General features: G+C 41.3%; 3 protein-coding genes across 5 annotated transcripts in view; 1 reads left to right on the top strand and 2 right to left on the bottom strand.

Moving 5' to 3' along the window:
- The window catches only part of STAMBPL1 (STAM binding protein like 1), a 22323-nt gene extending 5045 nt beyond the window's left edge, over nt 1-17278 (bottom strand). The window contains exons 1-7 of one of the 2 annotated variants that reach the window (XM_064430779.1): nt 17144-17278; nt 6053-6246; nt 4939-5156; nt 3326-3401; nt 1830-1925; nt 852-1206; nt 153-277 (exon numbers count right to left, since the gene is read on the bottom strand). In XM_064430779.1, the coding sequence (XP_064286849.1) occupies nt 153-277; nt 852-1206; nt 1830-1925; nt 3326-3401; nt 4939-5156; nt 6053-6136 (954 nt within the window). In that variant the 5' untranslated portion in view covers nt 6137-6246; nt 17144-17278. Of the gene's footprint in view, nt 1-152; nt 278-851; nt 1207-1829; nt 1926-3325; nt 3402-4938; nt 5157-6052; nt 6247-16646; nt 16827-17143 lie in introns of those variants that run through there. The other variant, XM_064430778.1, reaches the window with a different exon arrangement.
- Nucleotides 16978-27522, top strand: part of ANKRD22 (ankyrin repeat domain 22) — a 27170-nt gene continuing 16625 nt past the window's right edge. Inside the window, exon 1 of one of the 2 annotated variants that reach the window (XM_064430789.1) lies at nt 16978-17211. The gene's annotated coding sequence lies outside the window, so the exon portion shown is untranslated. Of the gene's footprint in view, nt 17212-19827; nt 22253-27522 lie in introns of those variants that run through there. The other variant, XM_064430792.1, reaches the window with a different exon arrangement.
- Nucleotides 19605-27522, bottom strand: part of LOC135306576 (lysosomal acid lipase/cholesteryl ester hydrolase-like) — a 9053-nt gene continuing 1135 nt past the window's right edge. Inside the window, exons 2-9 of the mRNA XM_064430795.1 lie at nt 26556-26670; nt 26110-26308; nt 25226-25335; nt 24258-24394; nt 23185-23325; nt 22366-22437; nt 20989-21057; nt 19605-19838 (exon numbers count right to left, since the gene is read on the bottom strand). Of these exons, the coding sequence (XP_064286865.1) occupies nt 19605-19838; nt 20989-21057; nt 22366-22437; nt 23185-23325; nt 24258-24394; nt 25226-25335; nt 26110-26308; nt 26556-26670 (1077 nt within the window). The remainder of the gene's footprint in view (nt 19839-20988; nt 21058-22365; nt 22438-23184; nt 23326-24257; nt 24395-25225; nt 25336-26109; nt 26309-26555; nt 26671-27522) is intronic.

Genomic DNA, 27522 nt, shown 5'->3' with positions numbered 1-27522 from the left:
CCCAAAGTGCTGAAACGACCACTCAATATGAAGTTCATTACATGGAAGGCTAACCATTTATATCTGCTTTTGCTCCGAAATCAATACATCACAGGATATTACAGCACTATCAAGTATATCTTCCCCATACAAATTTGAGGGTTAAACTGTACCAGTTTTCCACAGAGAATTCCACATGTCTCTATTCCTCTTATTGTATTTGCCTCTGCCAGCAGCAGAAATTTGTGACAGAGATCCCTGGGCAAAATGACACCTCTGAGTGCTTCGGCCAATTGAGCTAACCAAGAATAAAAAAAATAAAGAGAGAGAAAGAGAGATAAAAAGGCATTTACAGCCAACAGCTAATACAATGAAGATCCCTAAAATAAGGAAATATACACAGTATGTTATACTATATTACTACAAGTGGAAGAATTATACTTACCACATCATCATAGACTTTAATGAGAATAAACCTACAGGACAAGCACTTCTAAATTGAAGCCACCAACCCACAAGATGCACTCACTAGCCTGTCCCTGAGGTGACAGTCAGCTGGGACCATCTCCCAGGCCAGGGCTTTCCAGGGGGAACCACTGCAACTTCTGTTTCTGTTCTCTTGAAGCCCATGGCAAGATTCAGACTTTGTTTCACAGGAACACTAAATCTGAATCTTTATATCCATCCATTGGTACTCAAAGGGAAAATGCGAAACTGTGCAAGTGTCCCTCTTAAAATGAAGAAACTGTAAGGAAGTGCTGTGTTTGCACAAACCTGTTCATGGTATTTCAGTATGGGCATCCTCACAGTGAATGAAGTCATATGCAGGTAGATAAAATAAAATAGGGGATAAGAGAAATGTCTGCACTTACTCTGAACAGCACTTAGAGTAGCTGCTGGCTTTAAGACCCGTTCCACTGGCGGCGAATGTCCAGCACAGCCAGAGGTGCTGTGCCTCTCTTTCTTCTCCAGCAGCGCCGCAGATAAGGAGCTGTTCTCTGGTACAGAGATACAAGACAGCATACCTCCATCTATCTGTTCAGACATAACCACACTCTCTTTGATTTTCTGATCTCGAGCTAGCTCTTGCTTCTTAAGTTGATCCTCAAAGAATTGAAACTGCTCTGATTCCAGCTGCTGCTGCCGCATATGTGCGATTCGTTTCTTCTCTGCCTCTATGAGCTTCTGGTGCTCCAGTTTCTTCAGAAATTCAGTTCTACATTTGTTCTGAAACATACACAACGTAGTGACATTCTCAGAACACCAAAAATGCTGCAAAAAATTGAAGGAAAGGAGCAATCTAACAGTTCAATAAAACCATAAAATCCTGTCATTAAAGAGGAACTCATTTGGAACCTGGTTACTGAACTGGAAAATACAAATATATCCCCAAAGGTAGGATGGAAAACACAGCATAGATGGATGGAACAAAGAAGACATTTCTCGGATGCTTTTTCCAAAACAAGTTTTTAAGCTATAGATCCTGTTTTCAGTGGCTTCAGTCTCAGTTCAGAGTAGAGCACATTTGGAACTAAGGAATCTTTTCCATTTATTGACATGAATATCAATTTCATTTCCTTTATAAGGCAAAATCAGAGCATACCAAAAATCTACTTGGATCTTTGTAGATAGTTATTAATTAAATATGATAGCACATGTATTTCCTAGCACACATTTTCATTACATATTTTTAATGACCAGCTGATTCTGAAGAAGAAATGAGAAGTTATTCCTAAGCAGCTCAGGAAATTATTAGGTTCTTGTAAAACTGGCATTTTACTGCTTAATTTTCAAGTTTTATATGACAGAAATATACTCATGTCAATATTTAATAATCATATAAAACTTACTTTGTGTTGCATGTATTCTTGATATTCCAAGTTATATTTTTTTAAAAGATCTCTTTTCAGTTCATCTGTCCGTGGAAATGCAACCTCCTTCAATTTCTTTGAGGAGGGATGGGGAAAAAGATAAAAAAGTTTACTTTTCACTTTTAAAAAGAGCCACCTGGAAAACAAACTCAGCTGTAACACAGTTTTTTTTTAAATACAAAACAGAAAAAACCTACTATTCTTACAAGAAATAAAGCAAAAGAGGAAACACACACTATATCATCACTTTATGAAAGTTCTACAGTACATCAGTTTGAATAAATGTATTGATTGACATTAGTGAAACATGTGACATGGCTGCTTCTTATCTCAAGGTAAGATTAGTCCTTTTACTAGGAGTCTGTTATCTCTGTCTTGTTTAATAGGTGTGTGATGACTAATGTTTTTGTTGTAGGTGTAATTCATAAAAAAATTGCTAAGGCCAACTTAGAGAGTTTCAGGTAGGATCATTGCATTTTTACCTGAAACTTCCCAGTCAGAAATATGTCTAAATACACCCATTTTCAAGTCGGAAAAAAGGTTTTGTTTTTTAAGAGATAGTTTTACCTGTAGCTTTCTGTCACAGACCTGGCAAAACAACATTTCTTATAAAACAGAACCAACACCCAATGCTTTCTACTCATGTGAAGGCTACTACAAAATAACTCCGAGGCTGTAGGCAAGGGAGGGAAAATGACCTCGTGCTTAATGCTACTGAGTGCTACAGGAGAAAGCAATGTTAGATGCCCTTTCTCAGTAGGGATGCTCTCCTAGTGGACCACAGTCAGAACTTTGGCATGGATTGTTTTGGTTTTGAGTAAAACATTCAGTTTAACAGTAGAGAAAGCAAGCAAACATGGGGGCATGGAGCAAGAGACACTCATGGTCCTGTTAGCAACTCTCACTGGCCAATTCCAGCTGTTTTAAGTTCAGTATAAGGTTATACTTATAATTTATTTTCTGGAGGGGAAAAAAACAAAAGTAAAACTATTTTGTATGGAAGTGGAGGGAAAAATCTGGTAAAAACTAAGTAAATACATATTTGGTAATAAAGAAAGAAAAAATATATTTTACTTTTTTAGCAGAGTAAGCAAATACTGCACAGGCATCAGTAATGCCACACATTTCTCCTTCTGTTTGCAATAGTCAGTTTGGACCATTATCCATTCACATAATTGGGACCAGAATCAAACTAAGTACAGTTAAAATGTGCATTTTTAATATGCAGACTTTCAGAAATAGATGTACCTGGGCTCCCAACAACCTACCTACTTACTCAGACCGTTCTCATTCACGTTTTAGATAAATAATTTAATTTCCAAAATAAAACATGTATGAGTAGTGGAGAAAAGTATCCGAAATTGAAGCTGTGATGGCTGCTATGGGGAAAAAGAAGCTATGGCCTATACGGGCTAGGAAAAATGAAGAGGTTCTGAGCAAAATATTTCATAAATACCAGGAAACTATAACCCTACCTTAATAATATCTTGTTTTTCTGGTACTGCACACTGGTGATAGTCTCGGTGACTGGGCAGCTTTTCTACAAACAACCTAGAAAATTAAACATGCATGTGTTTAGTCAGAAAAATATCCATAATAGCGTGCATGTTGGCAAAAAAATCAGTTTCACATAATGGTTAAACACTGAATTCCAGATGACTTGGACCAGGGTTCTACACACAGTAGTTTAAACTAACACATTATGATATGGACCTGTATGGGACACACAGAATAAGGACAGAAGATTATTTTCCACATCTGATATATTTTGGTTTCCACTAGGACTGGGTTAGGTTAAAAAAAAAAGGGCAAACTAGCAGCCAGCATCTAAAAATATCCCTCAAAAACACCCTCCACTCTAGTCAGTGGTAGTAAATCTTATTTCTACTCTCTTTATCTGTTCTTAGCCAAAATGCTGACTCTCGATGAAAGACAAGAATGCAACACTGACTGTCACTAAAGCAGGTATTTTTACCAGACCAAGCTGCACAGATAAATTATGGCAACACTAAGCTGCAAAAAGTTTGTAATGCACAGCTGCTATCATTCTTCCAGCAATTTGCACAATATTCACCTCCAGACCCTCTTTTTATAGAGAGATACATTTGAAAACAGGTGGGCTAAGAAAGGTTATTTTTCAGAGTCTAAGGAAAATAAGGAGGAAGGATTTTTCCTTTACAAAAATTTTTAAATATGCACATTAAAAAAACCCCCAACCTTTCCAAAGTAATAAAACAAACCAATCAATCCTACAGCAAAACTAGCTAGGTTAAAAGTTTAAATCTGCCAGTGATATATTTCTCAGCTGTCTATTTTGAGAGTTGTAATGAAAGCTGGCCAGATTTGTTCTTTTGTGGTAAGGAGAATAATCATGAACATACATTGCAGATTTTGCATTTATTGTAAGAAACAATAAATTATACTTAAACCTTTTTGGGGGAAAAAAGTAAAATGAAAGCAAGAAAACACTTTTCTCATGCTTTTTAAATATTGCGCAGTACTACCATCCTTAAGATCAGCAGATGCTCATAGGACATAACTACTAAAGGCTTAGAAATCTTACTTAAACATTGCTTTTACAGTAAAAAATTGTATTTAACCAACATGGTGACATGGCTTAGAAATCTTACTTAAACACCGCTTTTACAGTAAAAAATTGTATTTATTATTGTGCAATACTACCATCCTTAAGATCAGCAGATGCTCATAGGACACAATTACTAAAGGCTTAGAAATATTACTTATTGCTTTTACAGTAAAAAAATTGTATTTAACCAACATGGTGACATATAAAGAATAATCTGGGGGCAACAGTGCTCGTGGTATGGCCTGGCAGAGTAAACTCAAAACTTCTGTATGTTAGGTTAATTCATGCCTGGCAGTTCACACATGGAAGGACAACCACATGAAAAAGTGAGAGGAAGTTTCAGCAAAGCCCATGCTCAGTGTAAAAGATCTCCAGTGAACAAATCCGTTCTGCAAGAACGCGTTGAACAAATTTCTCGTTATCTAAAGGGGTTCTCAGTGCAGCTCACCATTTCAGTTCACTCAGAATCACAAGCTGTAATGGCTACAGCTGCTTCCTTACGTTATGAACTTGTTGTAGAAGACGAAAGCGTTCTCCAGGTTCCCCTCCTCCATGTAGACGGCCGCCATCCGCTCCATCTCCACTCCCGATCGGAAGTAGCGCCGCGGGGTGATGTCCTCGTTGATGCTGATATTGCTGCCCAGCTTGCTCAAGGCACGCACTCTCTCCTCGGGGCTCACAGAGATGTCTGTGTGGTCAGGAATAGCTACCAGCTTTTTCTGAGAAAGAGCAGTCTCGTTAGCCAAGAGAATATTCTGTTTCGCTTTCAGTAAGTGGTCTCAGTCAAAATGCTCAGGGGAAACATTCAGCTAGTTTTTTCTGAAAATAGGCATTGGTTTCCCCACCTCTAGCCACAACTGAAACATTCCAACATATTTCTCAATCGCAAGTAAATTGTGATCTAAAAGAAAAGTGACTTTATTCCTTTTGAAAACAATAAAAAAGGATAAAATTAGGAAAATACCTGTAGGCAAAAAAAAAAAAAAAAAAAGGAAATTGCTGCAGAAATTACTAAAAGCAGTATAAAGTGTGTCCTCTTAAAAAAACCCCACACATGAATTCCACAAAGTTCTGTCTTAAGTTACTGAAATAATTTGATGGATGTCCTGCATACTCAGACTCCTATTACATTATGTATAGCATTTGACTGCTAGAAATAGTTCAGGAAACAAAGAGCAATAAGCTCCTCTGGTCAGTCAACACTTCACTTCAAATCTTCATTTCCAGTTTTAAATGAGGCCGTTAAAGACTAAGGAGTTTGAACTAATTACTGAAGAAGAACCATAGCTGCTTATTATGGTCATTACCTTCCAGGTAATAAATAAATAAATAAATTAATTAATTAATTAATTAATGGCTACTGCAAGTTGTTTCCTCTTTGATGAAATTTCTTATTCTTTCTCTGCAAAACGCTCATTTCAACTTCTTAAAAATCTGGTTGCAGACACCCCATAAAGCACACATACAGAAATATAAAAAATTCCAACAAAACTGTCAAGCAGCATGCAGGAAGAGACCCATGGAGCTGAGAGCCATCACTGTTAAACAACTCTCGAAATTTTTCCTCATTGAAAGAGAAGTTGCTCAGCCACTGTAACATCTCTGCAATACATACCAATGAGCTGACAGTGAATGGTTGCTCCATGCTGCTGTCTGCCTGCAAACCAAGGAGATTGCTCTTTTCCTCCAAAGTCTCCATCTGACTGAAAAGCCAGTATCAATCCTGAGCTCAGTATTTGCCACCAGATGTCTCAGGGTTTAATAGCCCATGGGAAACTGGAACATAGATATGCTGATTGTGGTCCTGTGCTGGAAAAGATAAATCATTCAGATTAGAAATATATTCAAATGTCACGTAACTTTGCATGCCACCACACACTCATTACTTTGGTGGCACAGTACCTACACATTTAATCATAATTTAAAACTTACCAGGTGTCTAGAATTTAAATTGGGAATGCATAAGGGCTTACAGTGCAGTTGTGGACTACTTGACCTGTACTAAGGTTATTTCAGCAGATTTGAACACAATAAATTATTTTTACAATTTTTATAGCAACTTAAAAACCCCCTAATTTTCAAGTATTAAATGAAAAACACAGAAGTTTAAGGACTTGTTACAGAATCTGTGTTTCCTTCAGCATATGTTTACAAACATATTTATAAAAATTATAAATCTGGTACCTTTATTTTCTGCTAAGACTATCAGAAATAAACATGCACAAATGTGTATCAGTAATATAAAGCAGAAAAAATATGTCAAACACCATGTGTTCCACCTGCACAGCTTGCTGATTTCAACACTCAAAATAAAATCAACTCTGATGAGCCAACTAATAAAAATTCCTCCTTGCACAGCTTTGAACAAGTAAAGAGAAAAAATGTAGATGTTGTGGTCATCAAAAAAAAACCCCAAAGGGAAACTAAACCAAAACAAGAAAACCCAACTCTGAGAGAGTAATGAAATACTCAAATTACACAGGAAATGTGAAAATTAAGTTTCTAAAAGTTTTTTCACTTGTGTGCTCAGTCTAAACGGATTTGATCCCGCATGTTGAAGGTTCTTTACATGTTGCCATAAACATGCTTGTGCTTTTGTAAAAGCATAGAATGGGTTCAGCAAACATATTTTCTCAGCACACCTCTCTCTGGAGGCCAGAGGAATCTGGGTTGAAGAAAATAACCCTAATGTCTTTTTAGATGGCTGTATTTCTCAAGTATTGATTTTTGTGTTTGTGTCTTCCTCATTTTTCTTCCAAAAAGCAACACTATCTATTAGATCAGTCCTTAATTTTAACCATTAGTGCAATTCATTTTCAAGAAGTTTTGCTAATTAAGGTATTAAAACCGCTTGCACAATTTGTAACAAAAAAAAATAAGCAAGGCTTATATATTTGAGAAAACAACCTTAGTTGTGGCTGCAGTGCTAATAAAAATAGTTCTCTAAACCATTTAATTTTATGGACATGGAGCTCTGGTGTAAATGATCACCTTGGCAGGAGAGCCTGTTCATTCCCTATTCACAAAGTGCAGAAAGGCCCCATGGGACAATGATAAGGAAATATTTTTGCTTTAGCCTACTCCAAGAAACTTTCTGTTTTGGGGCTTGTTCCACCTGAAACCCTTCTTCACTGAAGCCCTGTGGATGTGGAAGGCTGTGAAAGGACAGAGCTAAAAGCTTGGCCAGTGCAGTTTGTGTCAGACTTCTGGCCCTGCAGCCCAGATTCTAAGCAGAAATAAAACCTTCAACGAGAGACTCTGCATTAATGTGCTTTGTGGAACTCAGGAACAAAAACCAAACCAACCAAAAAAGGATGTAAAAAGCACATCTTTTACAAATATTTATCCATTCACTTATCCATCACTTGCAAATTTTAAATTTTATTTCCCCTAGAAGCATCTGGGACAGCTAAAATACTTGAATGGAAGAAAGGATTTGGTCTGAAGTATGCATCCAAGTACAACAAACTGCAAAATGTTCTAGTCACTCATATATATAAAAAAAACCTGTTCAAAGTAAAGGTGCAGAAATGTATTTCTATCCAATTTCTTATTTCATTTAGTAGCTTCTGGCAAGAAAGCTTTTCTGTAGCAGTTTTTCATTCTGCTTTCAAGGCTTTCTCCCTTAACAGCCCTTCTGCAAAGCCTAGAGAGGAAATGGACATTTAGGACAATGCTCATGAGATGCTTCCCTCTGAAAACATGGAATATGGATCAAATACTTCTTTCAACTGTTACTACTCCTTGGAGACTTTCAGTCTAGCTGGTAGGCAAGTGCAAAAAAGTTATTGCAAGTGGCAAACACAGGAGCCAGTAATTAGGAGTTTGGTTTATTTCTTTGGGGCCAGTACTCCCAAAGAGGTCTTTGTTAAAGAAGCCTATGGTCAAAATTCCCCTGTCAAAATCTCTTTGGAAATGCCACAGGAAGACATCATGGAACCCTTTACTTGCAAATATTTCTCAACTTGACTGGCTCTAAGAATATTAAAGTTATAAACATAATTCAGTGAACTTTAAACCTAAAGAAGCATTAGTTATAATAATTTTTTGAAGCGTAATAACAGGTATTTTAAACAGGAGACATCTGGTAATAGCAGAAACTCACACTTCCTCAAAATTGTGTCTGAGCCTGGAAAGGATGAAGAAACTCTGCAACAGACATAAGACATTTCACAGTGCAAGAGCTTAGCAGAAGAATGTCTGAAAATAAAAGAAGAAACTGGCTTTTTTAAATTTAGTTTCAGGAACACACTAAAAATGAGACATTGTAAATAAAGAAGAAATACTAAGATGAATTTGTATCCCTTGTACAAAAATGTCATAGAAGATTCAAATACATCACTATTACAGGTGGCAATGTAACTTCAGAAAAAACTATAAAGATTGTGGGCTAACTTATAACTGCACTCCAATATATTATCCTTAACACGTGAATACGCTGGCAGAATTATGAATGATTAAAACGCTGAGTGTTAAGCTTTACTAAAAACACCACCAGAGGCATGTGTGCCAGGTGCCTGGAATGCCTCTGTGCATAATGCTCCTCACGGCACAGCTTCCCAGTCACCTTCAGCTGCCGCAAGGGCACGGCACTGCCAGGGGCTCCCCTCGCCTCCCCGTCCTCCTCTGCGCTCTCCCTGTGCTGCCTCCACTGACCTCAAGGCAAATTGTAGCTGATCCAAATTAAAATTAAATGAACCTTTACTTCCTTCTCCAAATCAAAATGCAAAGTAGCAGGCAGAACCACGAAGCCAGCAAAGCAGAGAGGTTTGTCACTTTCTGAGGCAGTGCTGTCCTAGACTGATGAGCTGGCTTTGAAAGAGCACCCTAAGAGTTTGTATAGTTCCTACAACAATTGCCCAGTTCTGGCAAGTGACTCTGTTTTCTGGAAATATATTACACTTTACAAGAGTAAAGACAAATTCAAATACCAAATCTCTCTGTATAGCTGAAACTAATTATATTCAAACATACAAAATACTTACGCTAATAGAGTGAACTACACTCCAACCTCCACCACAGGGGATAAATACCAATGCTAGCTTGGAGTTGTTTTAGTCTATTATACTCTGAAGTGCTCAAAATTCTAAGAGTAAAGATGCATTTTTCTATTTCACTATTTCAGGCATTCCAGTTAAATTAGATGGACTTAGGTATGTTTGTTTGAGGAGAAATGCCAGGACATTTAGCATTCAAATTAAGTTTTTTTTTCTAATTATGAGTTTTCTGATAGTCATTACCAGATAATAATAATCTAACATTTATTTAATGGTTAAGAATTTTTTTTTTATTTCATTGGGAATAGCACTTCTCATCAAATCCCATTTCCTCCTCAAAAAGCATTTGTTTTCCCATATGTCCCATCTTATTATTGTATGTATTATTCCTTGAAAAATCCAGGTTTATTAAATCAAAGCCATTCAGCCACAAGAAAACAGAGTGAACTGAGAAAAACAGCATTTTAAATGGTATTGAAAGTGACTCCTGTTCAGGCTAACAAGCGTGGTACCAAGTAGCAGGGAAATGAAAAGCAGAGATAGCAATTTTAAGTGAAAGTATATGCCAAGAGTAGTACACAAAGACAGAATAAGCATATCAAGTACCTCAAGAGCAGGCTCATGAGACAGAGGTGCTGTGAGAAGGTCTGGGGAAAGCATGCACAAACAAACCCTTCTGAGAGCTGCAATATCACAGTTCACCACAATTCTCCAACGCCCTCACAGTTTGCTGGCATTTCAGCTGCCAGGCTGCCTGGATGTGGCCAAAGGAGGCACCCTGGCTGTGCTCAGGGCCTGACAGGCATGGCCCTGCTGACCTTCCCTGCTACAGGAGGGTGGTGTGGCAGTGACAGGTGACACACGCGGCTGCACAGCGTGGCTGCAGCGGTGCTGTTGGAGCTGCACAGCTGGCGCTTGCAATGCCTGCAGCACAGCCAAGGCACAGCCCAGCACAAGGAGCGTGTCTCCGTGCCCTGCTGGGACAGACCTCGAAATGTCCTCCCCTGACAGAACCTGGCCCTGGGAGAGGACTGTCCAGCCAAGCCAGGGACACCAAGCAGGACCACGCTCTGCCCAAGGATGCTCACAGGGACTGTGGCACCCAGCGGGAGCTGTGCTGCTCCAGCCCTCTGGAGAGGACACAAAGAGAAGCTCAGGGTGTCAGGACCTCCCAGAAACTGACTGCAGAGTGCTAGCATTGAATTTCAGCTCCTTGTTGTCATCTGGAGGCTGCTTTCCCCTCTTCAGTTCTTCAGAAGAGGTTGAACGAGCAATGTTGCTCATTCATGAGAGGTTCCGAGAAATGTTGAAAAAGCGTTTTGGATTTTCAAACAAGTAACTGAGTAACTTCCATAAATATTAGTTAAATATATAGTTTTCCCTTTGCAACATTAGTTACTTTGAAACATTAGTTTCCTCTTTGTAACACATTTTTAAATTTCAAGGGAGTTAATCATAACATGGACTGCACTGCTGTCAGCAATATTTATCAGTATTTTGATTATTTGTCTTATGAAAAAATCTTTGTTAAAGAGATCACTGGCAAAATTTTCCAAAGCACTTTCTTCATTCAAAGATTACGTTAAAAATAATCTATGCAATGATTTATTCTCTAAATATTTTTAATGGTGCATTATTCCAGAAATACTCATCCTTTTGTTTGATACTTTTGTGGAATGTAAAGCCTAGATGAGGTTCCCACCAAAATCATTGACTTCACTCCATTGGGATCAGGATTCTTGAAGTATATATAGAAATATTTGCTAATATAGAAGTTAAAATGTAGTATAGTTCTACTTTTTGAAGTTACTCTTGAGAGAACTGTTCTGCAGCTATCCCATGGCAAGAAAAAGCTTACTTTAATATTGCTATGAGAAGTTAACACAATCATACTTCATGTTACTATACTAGGAAGTGTGATGATTACAGAATCCTAGAATAAAGATGCATCTCAAACCATAAGGAGGTCAGTCCTCATTAAAATAGCCAAATTAGCAAGTGCAACTAACACCTTTCAATTACCCATAATGGAACGAAGTTGTCTCAGCAAACTTTAAATAGGTCACACCAGTGATTGCCAGATGAAGGTAAAGGACCATTTCATGCCAGTAAATCACTCATGAAGCAGATACTTAAAATTTTGTACTTGGAAGTGGATACTCAATTGAATTTGGTAAAAACCAGGTTAGAAATACAGGCACCTATCTCATTCAGCTCTTTTTGAAATTCCAGGCCGTGTATTGGCACAGCACATGATTATTTATATACACACACTTAGGTTTGATATATAAATATGCTAAATACCAGCCTAAACAGCAAACTGCCTTCTGTTGGTTCTCTCCGAAAAGAAACAGCATATTCATCTGTCAACATGCTTTTTGTAACAAGCATTCATCATCACAGCAAGTGATTCAGCTGGTATAGTAAGTAGTCTCTTCTGGAAAATAAAAAACCAACAAAGCACTGAATGTCATGGCAAGATGATTCTCTTGTGCAGAGGAAATACCCAATCAACAAAACTCAACAGAATGGCCTTTCAAGGAAAGGAACCACTGCGAGGAGCCAGTTCCTGAAAACCCTGTGCCTTTCAATGGAGAAATTGCCCTTCACAGCTACTCCTAAGCTCAGCTCTGGAAAAGCCCATCTCAGCTCACAGTTTGACAGTGCTCCTTAGCTCCACAGCTCCCTTCAAACAGCAGTTCCAAGACCACCTCCCAAGCTCCACTAACTGCCAGAAGCAGCTGCTGAGCTGTACAACAATCTCTCCTAGAATGAGTCTAGAACATTTCCTCTTTCTCACTGTGAAGGACCAGTGCCTGCCATGCCCCAGCACAGTGCCCAGAGGCCTCTCTGCGTCAGGGCAGGATGGACAGTAGCACCTTCACCTGCTTGGGTGCCAAGAGGGAGAAATCACAGGCAGGGAAGATCCTCCATGCACAGGTCTGCCAGACCCAAGCCTTGCTTATATGCTTAGGCCATTCAGTGCTGTACCTTGCATCACAAAACTGAGCTTTATTTTAATCTAAATAATGAATGGGTGACACAAGGCTCTGTTTGCCCACTTCAAAACAAAGTTTGAATTAACTGTCTGAAGACTGTTATAGCTGTTCTGCAAATATTTGGATGACTGCAATTAGTCAGTGTAGTTTCTTGAATATCATTGACTACCTGTTTTCTAAGGACAGCATTCCTCTTGGCACAGATACAAACATTACTGCATCAAGAAGCTACGTTAATAAAATCAGATTGCTACTGGTTCTGCTAAGACTGATAAACCACTACAATATGCAGATAATGTCCAACATGGCACGTGCAAGAACCTGACTTCTGCTCCCTACAGAGTATGTGAATGCAGAGCCTACAGGCTTCTCCCTCCTTTTGCTTCAAAGCACAGAGGAGACCTCTGACTGTCAACTATTTTCTCATTCATTTTTATGCAGGCTGTTTTGAAATCAACATCAGGGACACCAATCAGTTTAGTGACACCATTCAGTTTTAGCAAAAAGCTAAAACACCATTTTGTCAACATTTAAATGTCACCATTTAGTGACACCATTCAGTTTTAGCAAAAAAGCATTTTTAACACAATGGATAAATATCAACCATGGTAGAATGTCTTGGATTACAAGCAAAATCTTTCTTAGGCAGTCAGTGAAATATTACTTATGCAACACAGAACAGGATCTTTCCAGTGACCCACTAAAAGGATGTTCTAGACATGGTGTAGAAAAACAGTGCCATTTCCTTCCTTTGGGAAATCCACAACAGTCCCCCAAGCAAATTACACCAGGGCACAGTAACCCAGAAGAGGACAGAAGTACAAGAAAGAGCTGGTTTTATACAATTTGTTCTTTGATGATTCAACTGAAATACTGAAAAAAGGAGATATTTGCAATCCATTACATCAGTGATAAAACTAACTTCCACCATGAAGACAAGAAGCTGTGTTGCTAAGGGAAACAAATGAGAGGTTAAAATCAGCACAGAGGCCTGCAACTTCTTACACTTCCAAGAAACAAAGAGAGCATGATTCCCTGCAAAGCTGATTTTTTTCTGTCTGTATCCCTATTTCTCTCAGGGGCAAGAGGAGTTAAGAATCTTCTGGTTCTTCCTATAAAATGCAATTATATTTTTGGCAAAATACAGCCCACCTAAATTTAGAAGACTTTAAGACTCCATGGCATCTAATAAGAACACTTGTTGAGTGAGTGACTGGTTGCAACAATCAATTTCTGTCTCTATCAGATGACAAATTCTTATGCTGTCTCACTTTCTATAACTCAAAATATAGGGGAAAAAATAAAGGTGAGCCAAATTTATTTGACATTTCTGACATACAAATTCACAGTTTATTTTAAGCCAATTAAAGTGCCTATAAAGAATGAAGTTTGTTTTTTTGGCCTCAAATCTAGAAAAAATAATTTGAGGCATTAGTTCAAAGGATTCTGACTGTTTTGTACACAACTGGTTAAGTAAGGAAAGGTAAGAAATGGACAGTGAGATTACCTACAGGATGAAGTGTGATCAAGCAGTATGAACAACTACCCTTTAATCTGGCATGATTCTGCTGTACAATGTTTACATTAAAATAACACAGCTAGTTGATTTCATAAGGAAATCTTTGACGCCCCCTATTCTAGATGATTCAGGAGGTAACATGCTACAAACAAAAAACAACCCAGGAAAAACAAGAGGAATGTCTGCTTCTATGAGAAGAATTCTGTGAGCTTTAGACTGCTGTTCTACTTGGATAGTTACAATATTTTATTTCTCTTACTTAAAGTTTCTAAGATTGACAGTGTTAAGCACATGTTTTATAGCAGCACTGGCTGTAACACAGCCAGCTCACAGGGCTGCTTGACAGTCAGCTGAATTATCCAGAATATCAAAGCTGAGCACGATGTTTTCTGGCTAACATTTTGTACGCCTGCAGGCCAACAGCTTCATCCTAGTGAAGCTACACACAGTCCACCCTTGAGCCCTTCAAATTATTTGCTTTTCCCCTCAGGATGAGCCCCATTGATCTTTGCAGCCTATACAAGCTCCTTTTTTATATCAACATAGAGCAATAGGCGTCTCTGAAGGCTTTTTGTCAGCGGTTCAGAGATGCTAAAAGAGGAAGATGCTTCCTACGTTGATTATGTGGAGAGCCCACAGCTTCCATAACGCAATTCCCTGTGTTGTGTGCTGAGTGTGACTCATCCAGAGCTGCCTGTAGGAAGTGGTAGGCAGCGGGTTGTGTCTGAGGAGCTGCCTGACTCACAGCACTTCTGAGAGGCATCAGCAGCCGGGCAAGATTGAAAAGGCTGGATTTTTATAATAGGAATTTCTTTGCAACACCACTACTAAGCCACTGCACACGGATTGTTCAGGAACTGCACAAGCAAGATAATTTTCTTTCATGGACTGATACTTCTATTTATAATGGAAAGCATGACCAGAAAATATGTTTCCTGGCACGACAATCTAAATGTCCTAATTTTATTAAAATTGTATGCACAAATACTTCCTTTACATGGCAGCAAACTAATTTTCAGAACACAAATTGGAAATGTAACCTTTGGTGCAGAAATAAAATTTCAGAAGTGATAAAACCAGAAAAAAACCCATTATTCATGCATGTCCAGCAAACAGAGACCAAAAACTTGGTTTTATACAGTATTTGTTCAGTGCCTCCATGCACAAGTCACCTTGGCATTCCCTCAGCAGCTGAAGATTTCACAACATCCCTCACCTTGAGCTATTCTCTTCCTGATCTTGGTGATTAACTTCCAGGAAAAGCCTTAAGGCCTAACCTTCAGCATGTTTAATGCACATAAAGAAAACCACACAAGAAATGCCTTCACAGCGTCTGCAGAGCAATAGCAAGTAATACAAATGACTGCAGGGTTGATCAAAACAATTTTTAAACATAATGCTACAAAATACCCCCCTGCACTTACAGCCATTCAAAATGCTGTACACACACCCCCACACAAGGACCCCCAACTATGAAATTGGTACCTACAGAATTATACAAAATTTGGGATGAATGCTTCCTGCATTCCTACCGTATCCTGTGATCTGTGAAACTCCAGACTTGTAAACACTGGCCTTTGGTTTACTTATCAAAACATTTAGCATTTAGACATGCAACATACCAGCTGCAATGCATTTAGTACATGAGAAAACTCATCTGTTTCAGAGTATATTGCCTGAGCAGCAATTGCCACAACAGCAAACCTGGGCTCCATTCTCCTGGGAATATTCAGTGAAGTTCTGGGTCTATATGCTACTTTCTACAACTTGGTTGTCTAAGGCAAGTCATCAATATATGCTAACTAGTATAGTTTTGGATAGTAATCCACTTAAGCCTGCAATGAGGAGAAACCTCACTTCTGTACAGACAGAACTTTCTCAAAGCTGGCCTTCACTTAGGGAATGAATGTCCTGGGAAGTACAGGGTCTCCAAGATCTTATATTCTCACTACTTCCCATTCTCAGTAGAAGGTGGGGGTTTTCCTGCCCATGACTTCTCAGAGCATTCAGAACCACGTGCATATTAAACACAAATAATTCCAGATCAAGAGGAATTCCCCCATAAGAGACTTTTTGGCATCCTTCTGAAACCGGGCAGCACATGAAAGAGCGAGATACATTCCTCAGTGCACTTCAGAAGGACACCTGAGATCCTACAGAGGTCAAAAGGAGGCAGGTACAAAACCAAGTGCATCAACAGAAAAAGCTCATCAGAGAGTTAGGGATGCTCAGCAACCACAATTTCTACCGCTTCACATCCTTTCACTTTCTGTTCCGATGACATCTTTCACATATATAGATAAATAATTTAAAGCCAGAATACTGCTATCAGTTTGATTTGTCCCTGGCACAGGGCAGCATCCCGGACTCCCCACCGCGCTGCTGTTTGCGTGGGCGCGGTGGAGCCAGCAGGTTCAGCGGCCGGGCTGGCTGCCCGCCGCCCCCGCCCAGCCCGGTGCCCCCGCACTGCCCGGAGGGCTGTCCGGGAGGCCTGCGCGGCTCCGCACCTGACACCGGGGCGGGGACGGGGCGCCGGCCGGGCCGAGGAGCGGATGGAGCTGGTCCCGGCCCCCGCTGCACGGCCCCGAAAGGGGTCCCGGCCCTTGTGGCTGTGCCCGCAGGAGCAGCGGATGGAGGCGGGAGGCAGCGCCTCGCCGGCTCCGCTGCCCGCGGCGGGCAGGGGATGCTGCTTACCGGCTCCCGCATCCGCGGGCAAAGCGCGGGGCGGGGGGAGCGCCGGGCGGCCTGGGCCTCCTCCTGCTTCTCGTTCTCTTCCTCCTCCTCCCGTCTCGCCTGGCCGCGCCGGGACGCGGAGCCGCGGGCGCCGTGCGCGGAGCGGCCCCGGGCGGGCAGGTGGCGGCGGCGCCGAGCGCCCTGCGCCGCCGCAGCCGGGCCGTGTGGCGGCGCGGGCCGAAGGGAGGAGCCTGCGCCGAGCCGAGCCGCGCCGGGCGAGCGGCGGGGCCGCGTCCGCTCTGCGGCGGCTCCGGCCGCGGCCCCGCAGCCGCCGGGGGCTCGGGGCGAAGGGAGGGGCCCTGCGAGGGCGGCGGGCGGGGCAGAGGGTGCCGGGGGCAGCGCGGTCCCGGCGCACCTGGCATGTGTCCCCTCCGCATTCCCCGCGGTGCCCGTGTCAGCCCGGCCATGGCTAAGTCAGTCTTTGTCTGCTTGGGTACCGGAGGGTATGCACACCTCACCTGGACTGTCCTGAACTTTGGGAAGGGCTCACTGAGGGGAAACAATTCCGTTGCGGTGGAAGCTGTGGGTAAGGAGGAAAAGGACGTAAATTAAACTGAAGGTGTGGTTGCCAGTGTGGGGCTGCTGTAGCTGGGAAGGGGCATGCCGGACAGGAGGGCCTTCCTCCTCTAAAGCAGAAGGGTAGGCTGGGTTTCTGAGGAGGCAGGGCAGTGCTCTGGGCTGGCCTAGCCTAGATCTCTGCTGGAATGTTCAGCCAATGCAGCAGTTACTCACTCCATGATAAACTTGGATGACCTTCATGTTGTCTTTTTGCTGAACTTGCTCGGCAGGTATTGATCATATTGATGCCTTTCTTGGACCCCAAACCTGAACATGGAAGTCTAGACATGGTCTAAGATACTTTGTATATAGCTCATCCTGCACCCCCAAACACAGTAATGTAATTTTCCTTCCCTCCTTTCAATGTGTGCTTCTTGGCTTCCCAGCCTTGAAGTACCACTCTTGGTGCCGGTGGCTGTGGAGTGAGACAACAGGTCTTGGTCCTGACTTTAAGAACAGGAGGGACTGATTTGGGCAAGCAGCAAAAATCCAGTATGTTCAAACACCTACCCTTTTATCTTGGATTTGGCTGAGAGAGTTATGAAACAGAGGCTCCAGTCTATGCCATGGAGGGTTTTCAGTGGAACTGTTAGTTAATCCTATCCTGAAGCAGACATGGAAAGGACACTTTCAGTGATGCAAGGATTTTGTCTGGATAGCTAATGGTTGTCCAAGGGGAGGTGTAAAGAATGCCTATTCCTGTTGTCCAGACCCTGTGCATTCCAGGACTGCATTTCTGATGGATGGCAATAAGAAGATAAAGTTTGCTTGCAGGAAAATTTGGTAAATGGAGACGCTATGAGATGGGTATTTGGAAATTCTCAGTTAGAAAAACTGGCAATCCTTTGTAAAACTCAGTTATGTCAGGGGTGAAGTTAGGCTGAACGTTAGACTTATTTAGGTGTTCAGTATTGAAGACGCTGCCAATGGTGTTCTTTCCCAAGAACTGTTGGTCACTGACCTGAATGTTTCCCTGTAACCTCTTGCAGGGTGTGTCTGTGGCTGGTTCTTCTTGTACAGCATGGGAAGCTGCTCTAGAAAAGTTTGAACTTGATGTCCTGGGGCAGCCCTTGGTGGCTGTTTCCAGGATGAGCAAAGTTAATTTCAGACCAGTGTCCACCCAACCAGATTTTGAGGAACTGCTAGATCCACCTTCCTTCACCTCCCTGAAAGGGCTGCGTGTCCCCACTGCTTTCTTCAGCTGGGCAGAGCCATGTGTTCTGGTTCATGGAGAATCAGTTCTAGTTCACGATCAGCCCTGCCTCTGCAGCAGGGAAAATGCACCACTGGTGAGGGTGGAAGGAGTTCAGTGCTGTGATTCTGTTTTCTTCCCTCCCTTCCACTGTACGCTTTATGCAGAGTCACGCTGTCAGGTTCATCCCGTGCACCTTGTCTGAATGCTGGGTGGTGCTGCAGCAGTGTGAATGAGAGCAGAGGAGAAGGGCTTTGCTGCCAGATCCTTCAGAGAGGCCCTCTCTCCCTCTTTGCCTAAGCTGGAATTGCGGATCCTACTCCCCCTCCCTTCAGACCCGAGGCTGTGTCTGTATGGGGTGAAGTGTTTGCTGTGCCAGTGCTGGGTCTGCCCTGCTGCTTTGAGGGGGTGGGCCAGGTCTGTTGTGAGCTCCCTGGGGCAGTCAGGACACAGGGATTTATAAATGATGTGGTGTGGGCAAGAGAAGCCACACTGTGACTTGGACTGCAAATGTCCCCAGGAGGTGAGAACTCAATTCCCAGTGGTACCACAGGTTGCTAGAGGAGGTGTGTCATTTGCATATGTTTGCATGAAGGTGGCCTTTGCATGTGTTTTCTGTGTTATGAGAGACAAACATGTTTTGTTTATATTGCTCTCTATCTCTCAGATTATTATCAAATGGGTTTCACTTTCCACAAGTCTTGACTGAGAAATCTTGGCTTATGCCCCCACCCAGAAACACCCACAGTGCCTGAGCTTCCTGACTTGCCCTGTAATGATGAACCCTTTGGTGTGATCTGTACCCCCTGGAACAGTCTCATAGGCAAGCACTGACATGATGAGCTGAGGACCTAGAAGAACTTCAACTTCTTTACTGATGGTGGCAGGAATATTTATTGAGATGGATGCAGTTGTCTTTTATGCACAGTTTGCTGCTATTGCCAGGTTCTATATTTGTATTTTCAGTGGTCATTCACATGTACCTCAGCTTCTTCAGAAAGACTGCAATTACCAAAATAGTGTTAACACCATAGGAAGCAATGTAAAAATATTGCAAACCAATTTTCAGTAGTTTGTAAATCTCTATACCTATCCCTATACCAATAATCAACTACTAAATAGAAATCTCTGGGGTTTCTACTGCATGAATTAAATCCTTCTGTAGCACTTTAAGCATATTTTTTTAGTAGTTCAATGATTTTCACATACATTTTCTCAGTTGCTTCAAGGCCCCAGAGGAAATCAAGATGTCCCCATGTAGGAAATTGCTCATGGTAAACGAGATTAGTAATCCGAGGAAGTAGCCTTGCCATGTCTTTTGGATCTGCAATTTTGTCCTGTCCACCACTCCACACAGCAGTTGGTGTCTTTATCTCCTCTATCTTGTACTCAGGAGGAGCAGTCTGTAAGGCAGGGAGGAGACCTGAGTGAATGCTGCTGCATCAGAGTTGTGTTTAGAGAAAGGTTTCTGTGCAAGCACCTCTCTTTTGCTTCTGCACTACCTACCGTAAAACCATAAAGATGAAGGCCACCCTCTTATTTCTCATTGCCCTAACCCCATTCACTGCCTTGCTTGTCATCCCTGAAGAAGTTAAAGAAACACAAAAGATTAAAATGGAGATGAGATCTGAACCAAATGACTTAATGCAGGATGGTTATTTGTCAGTGTGGTAAGGGACCACGCACAAGATGTTTTGAAACTTGCCCTTATCAAAGGGTGGTTCAGTTATCTTTCTTCCTGACTGCTTTTTGGACCATTTCCTAATCTTCCACAGTATTGGAAAGAAAGCATTGCCCATTTTAGAGTTTAAACTTCAGGTATTTAAAGACCATATATGTGTATGAAAGGTGTCTGAAAAGGAAGGTGTCCTTGTAATCTTCACCCGCTTGTAAAACAATGTGCCACCCATAAAATAACCTGCCCTGACTCACAAAGCACACAACAAGCCAAGTGATCTGATCAAACCTCAGAAAATAATCAGGTGAGTTATAAGTGTTGCAATAGGAGCAGAGCATTTTCAGGTGTTGACTACACAGTAAATAAAGCTCCTAAAGACCAAATTTTGCCTGTTTCCTTTTTTCCATAGAGGATGCTTTAGTTCTCCCCAGCAGTCTCCACTGTGCCATACTGAACCATCCCTTAAGTTTAATTTTTACAGCAAGTAGTCTCTGAAAACCAAGGTATGCATTTCCACTTTTTTTTTCCCCCTTTTCATCCCCATTTTAGTGTTTAACTGAAACGCAGACATTGAGGATTTTTGGGGAAGAGCTCTGTATTCATCCAGTCTAGGACCTGGTTGTGACTCTTAGCTTTTTGGGAATGGCAGGTAAGCTGACACGTTGTTGGACACATCCCTGCATCAGTAGGGGAGGCTGCAAGAATCTGTCATGTTTGTGAATAGACTCTGACAATTATGACTATTAAGTTCAGGTGAAGCTTTACCTAAGACCACCCTTCCCTTCTTTTTGTAGCATTCAAGGTGCTAATGTATGTATTTTTCTGTTCTTAGTTTTGCCAGGACCCAAGGATGAGTTCTCAGAAAAATGCCTTACCTGGTTGTATTTCTTCATGTTTTCCTTAGAGCCGTAGTCATAAGCTTGAAATTTGTCTGCATGTTTTATCTGTTAATATTGTAACGAGGACAGATAAAATGAAAATGTTAAGAGACAGAGTACAGGAGTTGTTTTCTTGCATATGAATGAACTCAAGTCTCAGGCAGCAGACAGGATTCCAGGGATACTGAGGAGGGATTGTGGGATAAGTGGTTCACCACCTTTCCCCTTGCTAACATTTTCTCTTGATCTTCAGCCACCACCCTTTTTATGTTTAGTAATTACAGCCTTACTGCCCTATCTTAATTGGCTCTTTAGTTAGCTAAAGTAGCTCTTTGTGGTGCAGGAGCATGTCAGAGCTCTCACTAGCCTGGGATACCTTCTCAAAATCCTCAACTTTTGTGTGCCTGCTTGGTCTGGTCTGTTCTGCTCACAGGAGTGGCAACGATATCAGAGGCTCTGAACTGCATACAAGAATATTGGGAACTGAGTGTGAGTACCTTAGCACTAACCTGGTGTCTTCTGTGATTTGTCTAAAAGGAATATCAAAATAATAAAAGATTAACCTGTCTTACTGATAATGTGTGTGGTTTTTTTAAATCTAAACTTCTAAGTAACTGAGGATATGATAGAACTCTGCTAGCTCATCTCTATTTTCTGTCTCTGGGTTCTGGGTTTCTGGTACGAGGAATTTTAGGCAGGGGATGTACAGCAGCACACATGTATTTTAGGGCTGGCTTAAGTGGCACAGTTCACTTAGAGTTCACTTAAGTTCACAGCTCACATAGAGTTCACTTAAGTTTGCTGTTCACATGGAGTGATGTGTTTCTGAGCCAATGCTATCTTGCCCTCGTCTGATTTGGAGCCTAGGCAGAACAGGCTAGAGGTCTGAAAGTGGCATAAGGTACCAGCAGAAGAGGCAGTTCCCCATTTTGCCATTGTGCCAGCAGAACCCTTTGTGCAGTAAACTGGCTTTTGGAGGTAATCTGCAATTAACCCTCTGGGAGACCATCTTTAACCTAGATCACTTCCTTGTCTGGTTTTCCCTGACTGTAAAGTTCTCACTTATCCCACCTGCCAAGTGCCTAGATTGTGCTTGTGTTCCCTTCTGCAGCTTTCTGCACACATCTCCATAAATAAAGATGAAGGCTGGAGACCATGAGAGGCGTGATGTGCCCTGAGGAAATCTCAGAGCCTGGTGCCAAAGGGGAAATTCAGGGAATGATCTGATGAGCCATGAGGAGCAGGACTCCCTCTGTGACAGGTGAGAAGATGTGATGGGCAGATTTCCAGATCTGTTACCTCTGGACTTCCCTGTTGGCTGTCAGTGGCATAAAAAGCCGTACTAAGAGTGTTTATATGTCAGCACAGTTATACCTGCTGCCAATGGATAACATTCTGTACTGATGTCCCAGCTGGGTAGTGTCCAATGTATGAATCTGTTCGACTCTGGAGACAAAGCAGAAGTGTTATGAAGGCACAGATCCAGTGCTGTGACAGAATAAAGCTGTGAAGACCCTGAGTACTATACTGCTGCATATCCCATTTTATAGGATATTCTTCAGATATAAAAATGGAAGTTGAGGAAAGATTCACAATTTTTTCTTAACTTCCATTTTCACAAATTCACAAATACACTAGTTTACAGTAGGAATGATTACATAGGATTTTATATCTTTGGGACAATCTTTTCAACATTCTCAATGTAGAAAAAACATAATTTGAGAAGCGTGTATAGTCTTTTTTTCCCAGATTGTATGATTTGTATAATACTTTTAAATATGCTGTGCATAATCAGTAGAGGAAGATTGTTAATATACAGTTCTCGTGAGCATAATGAAGCTGCGTGTGTGAGCGCTTTTTATGGGTATACTTGTTAAATAGTCTGAGAGATTAAAGGTGACTGGAGAACAGACATGTGAAAGGTCTGTAAGAACAAGAGGTAGCAGCCAGAGTAAAGGAATACAATCTTTCTGCTGGGAGAAGTGTGAAGAAACAGCTTTGAGTTTTGGCTGGAAATCTTTCAATGTGTAGCAAGCAAAAAGAAAACACCTCTTATGTTCAGAGGAGCCAGATGTCTTGTTGTTTAGGAAGAAAAAGATATGAATTATGCAAAAGAGAAAAAGATCTTTGTCCAGTTGCCCTTCAAAGCTTCTTCAGATTTACTTGTGTGAAGCTTTTCTTGGAGGTGCTTACCGTGTTCATATTTTGTATCATGCCTCCGGCTAGGTAGCACAAGATACTGCCACAAACTTTCCCCAGACATGCACAGAACTGTGTTAAAGGTCTTTCCGTCAGCTCATTGTGTTGAAAAAATCCTTTGCAGCCAAATAGTAACTGAGGGGAGGAAAAGTGCAAAACTTTTCTTAGCTGTTGCAAGATTATTTCATGCAGTAAACTCCCTCTTCTTTAAGTCACTCTCTCTTCTTTAATAGCCTTGCCTCTTCACAAGAGGCAGGATTGCTGAAACTGCTTGCCATCCTACTATCCATTATAGAGTGTTCAGACCACTTGTTTCTCCTTCTCCTTGAGATGAGTGCTGGAGGTCACTGTCCATCTGTTTTTAGTGTACTGATCTCAGTGAGAAAGGAAGTTGCACTGCACTGCACTGATGGCTGCAGAATATAAGAAGTCCCTTTTTGCCCTAATACTTTTTCCTGGCAGGTGCAAACTGTACTGTACTGCAATCCTAAGTAAAGAGGGATCAGACAAATGAGACAAATGAGAAGGGTAAAGAGCTGAATGCTCTATAGTCACATCATGGGTGCAGCTTGGACAGGAAGAGGATGTGCTTCTGTGGTTTGACATACAGTATAGCATGCATGATTTCCACATTCCCAACAAATTCTATTAAGTTGACACCTTCTAGTGTTTAAGTTTCATTTATCACTCTACAAGTAAATACCTTACAAGCATAAATGATCCGCATGTCTGATAAAATTAAGATGTGAAATATCTTATGTGTGGTTTTTATTAGTGCTTAAGGCTAGATTTAGTAGACTATATTAGATTTCTTTTGTTCTGGTATTTAAAAGCTTCCTTCAGAAATAATTTGACTTAAATAAATAATGGTGAAAGTATGCCTGCTACCTTAAAGAAATGGCAAAAACCATACCATGTGAAACCTTGCAGGTTAGCTCTTTGGGAAGTTTGAAGTCTGATACACTGAATTCAATTCTAACTGATCACCCCTTAGAAGTTCAGGCTGAGTGAGTCCAGCAGGGAAGCAGACAATTATGTCTTTCTCTTCAGAAGGAGAAATTACTTACCCTGATCAGTGCCTCGGGAAGCTTTGTAATCGTTATCATAGGAGTGGTAGCATGTGTGATGGTGGTCACTGGTGCCAAAGCAAATAATGCTTTAATCTTCTGAGACAAATCAGGATAAGTAGAAAGTGCTATGAAGCCTGCAAGCTCAGAAAAAGAAGTCAAGTTGATAAAGAGATCTGCATAGACCGAATAAATAAAAAAGCAGTAGGCAGCAAAGGAGTGAGGCTAGGTTAGCATCCCATTGTCTGTTTTATATTTCTGTGCTGCAGGCCTAAAGAGAATGTTTGATTCTTGCTTAAAACTTTTATTTGGAAGATAAAGTTCATTCTAAGGATACAAGCTCATTAGAGCATGTCCTGATACTGCTTTCATCAGAACTCATAACTTTGGTTATCAGTTTGGTTGAAAAGGTATATTAATTAGATATTTGAAATTCAAATTCTCTCTAAAGTTCCCTAAATTCAAAATAAAAAGTTTCTTGTCTTGCAGTCTCTAAAAGACTGTACATGTGTATGCTGCTGTTCAGCAATACAAAAATTATCTGAAGATTAATAATTTTTCCTTGTAATTAAGCGCATACTTTCATGAAGGTGAATTCACACATAAAGGAAGAGTATAAGGAAGGCATTAAAGCTAAAAAGGGTTTGTCCCTGTTTTCTGAATGTGTTTAAATTTCTCCACTGATGGATTTGACTGGCTGACATAGTTAGCTGAAAACAAAGAAGGTGGCGATTTCGTCTGATCTATTAATTCTGTAAAAAGACTCTTAGAACACACATATGGGAAGAAAGGAAAATAATTTTCTAATAATGCCACTTTCCCCCATTTTCTCCTGTGTTTCTAAGTTTGTTTTTGTAAAAGGACAACTGTACACTCTGACATAAACCCCAGACTCTGCTTACAGGCCTTTTCTATAAATCATAAACACTAACACTGACTGTTTGGTACCGAGACAGTTCTAACATTACCTGCAGCAGATCCTTCAGAGTGACCAATATAGTAAACATCCTTCTGTCCCGTTTTATTCATGATGAAGTTCAGCTCTGCTGGAATATCATATTTACCTATCTCATCGAAGCTGTGGGGAGAAACACAAAAAGCTGGCAGACAATGTGACTATCCCAGTGTGAGTTACTGACTGTCAGTTCTGTTCATGGCAGCAAGCAGCACCCATTGAAGGAGGAGGTTGCACACTGTGTCTGCATCCTGGCTTGAGCTGGGGAAGTGGGCAGAGGGGAGCAGCTGTGCAGCCTGGCTGCCTGATGCCTTGGGCTCTGTGTGGATGAGGTGCCAGCTTCACCTGACAGCTGCAGCCCTTGGGGAACTGAATTTAATCAGTGCTTTCACTTGCATGGGTTACAAGAAATCTTTTTCTCTCAGATAACATCAGCTGCAGTAGATCAGATTTCTAGACTGGGCTGAGCACTCTCCTGTCCTTTCTGCACTTGGGACATGGTGTCTGGTGGGAGACTTTGAGGTTACAGATGCCTCCCAGTTTTGGAAGCCTTTTCCCACAGAAAGCAGCAAAGGTGACCTGTGTACTTCCAGCTTTGCTTCTGTGTGTGCTGATTCCAGAAGAGCCTGTCCAGCTCATGCAGCTGATCCCTTCTTATAACCATCCTGATATGCCTGGGCTGCATCTATGGAAAAGAGTTTGTCTAGTCTCCTTAAATGTTGCATGTCCCACTTGAAGACAGATTATATGAAAACATGTTGCATTTTCATGTAATTCAGAAGGGAATTTTTTTCATATAGTCAGACGGGGAAAAGTTCTACATTCTAGTATTAACTGCCTAATCTTGCTAGTTCCCTGATAGTTGCTTTCTTCTGAAATTCTTTCTCCAAAGAGTACCTGAACTGCCAGAACTCTTTTTGGCAGGGCTTAAGGGTCTTATGTTTTAAAGACCAGGTGTTTCCTCGGCTGTTTCCCAACCAGACATCATAGCCAGCATCTGCAAGGATGAAGCCCAAGCTGTTGTTGGGTAGGTTGGCAATCCAGTGAATAGAATCTGATAAAATACCATGATGTAGCAAGACTGCAGGCTTCTTCCCTAAAACAGAAGAGATTTTCTTAAGCTGTAACAGTAATAAGTAATGTGTACTTAAATCTGGGGGGCAGCATTTGGTTTTGCAGGAGTTTTTTAACCAATATACAGAATTCAGGCTGCATTCTAGCTGAATGACTGGGTACCCTTGCTGAGATGGAAAGGTATGGAACTTTGCATTTGCATAGGGGAAGGATGGGGAATCCATGTAAGAGTTGGCTCTCAGACTGTCCTTATATCCTATATATCATACCTGTATTTTGGCTTTTCCTTCCAGAAGGAATTCTGAAAACACCAAGAATGTATCCATCCTCCGTCGGAACTTCATATTCCTCGCTGGGGAATCCGTGATATCTGATAATTTCACTCTTTGGAAAGCCAAAGGAGAGTTTGTTATCATGCATTTACAGTGAAGATATTGGTGCAAGAACTGTTTGGAGGCTGCTTCTGCCCAGGAATGTGAAGTTAGCCAAGAACATGCCAGGGAGATAAATGTGATAGCGTATTGCTAGCCTTTCTCTACTGTGTTGTAGTGGTAGGGAGGGACACCAAAAGGGATTCCTGCAGGAAAACAAACCCCATGTCTCTCTTTTTTGTGAATGATCCTATAGCTGCCATGCTGTAGCCATGGAGGCTGGAGGATGCAAACTGCAGCAAGAGGAGTTGGAATGGGTTCTGTGAAGTGGTTTGTGTATTCTACTTAATGCTTAATATCACTCAAATTGTAGTAACTGATGTAGCTGTGGCACTCAAGCACTACACAGACTTTTAAGAGTAGCAGGATGCAGTAAAATCTTCATCAGACCTGCGTAGATGGTAGTTGTCTGAAATTTGATTCCCTATTATGGGGCAAAGTGAGTGACTAACCTTTTGGAGATAGTTTATCCTGTTTTACGATGCTGACACAGATCTGTAGTATGATATTCTGCCTTGGAATGTGGTCAAACTACTGAAATAATATCCTATTTTGCAAGCTATAGTGGTAGGCTGAGAAGGAGCATCATGTATTTCTGTTGTGTTGAATTATGCTAAAACAGATCTTATACCTCAACCCCAAATTAGCATCCTGATAATGAAACAAAAGTCTGGCAAAGATAAACTGCTAAGCCAACCTGGAGACATAAGGTTGGTAGTCAATCGCTTTATACTTTCAAAGTCCTGTCCACTTTCATATGGTCAAGTTCTCCTAACATATCCCTTCTTGGACCGTGTATGAAGAT

This window comes from Passer domesticus, chromosome 8 (genome assembly GCF_036417665.1).
Source record: "Passer domesticus isolate bPasDom1 chromosome 8, bPasDom1.hap1, whole genome shotgun sequence".
Classification (NCBI taxonomy): Eukaryota; Metazoa; Chordata; class Aves; order Passeriformes; family Passeridae; genus Passer; species Passer domesticus.
This window is presented reverse-complemented; position numbering and strand designations above follow the sequence as displayed.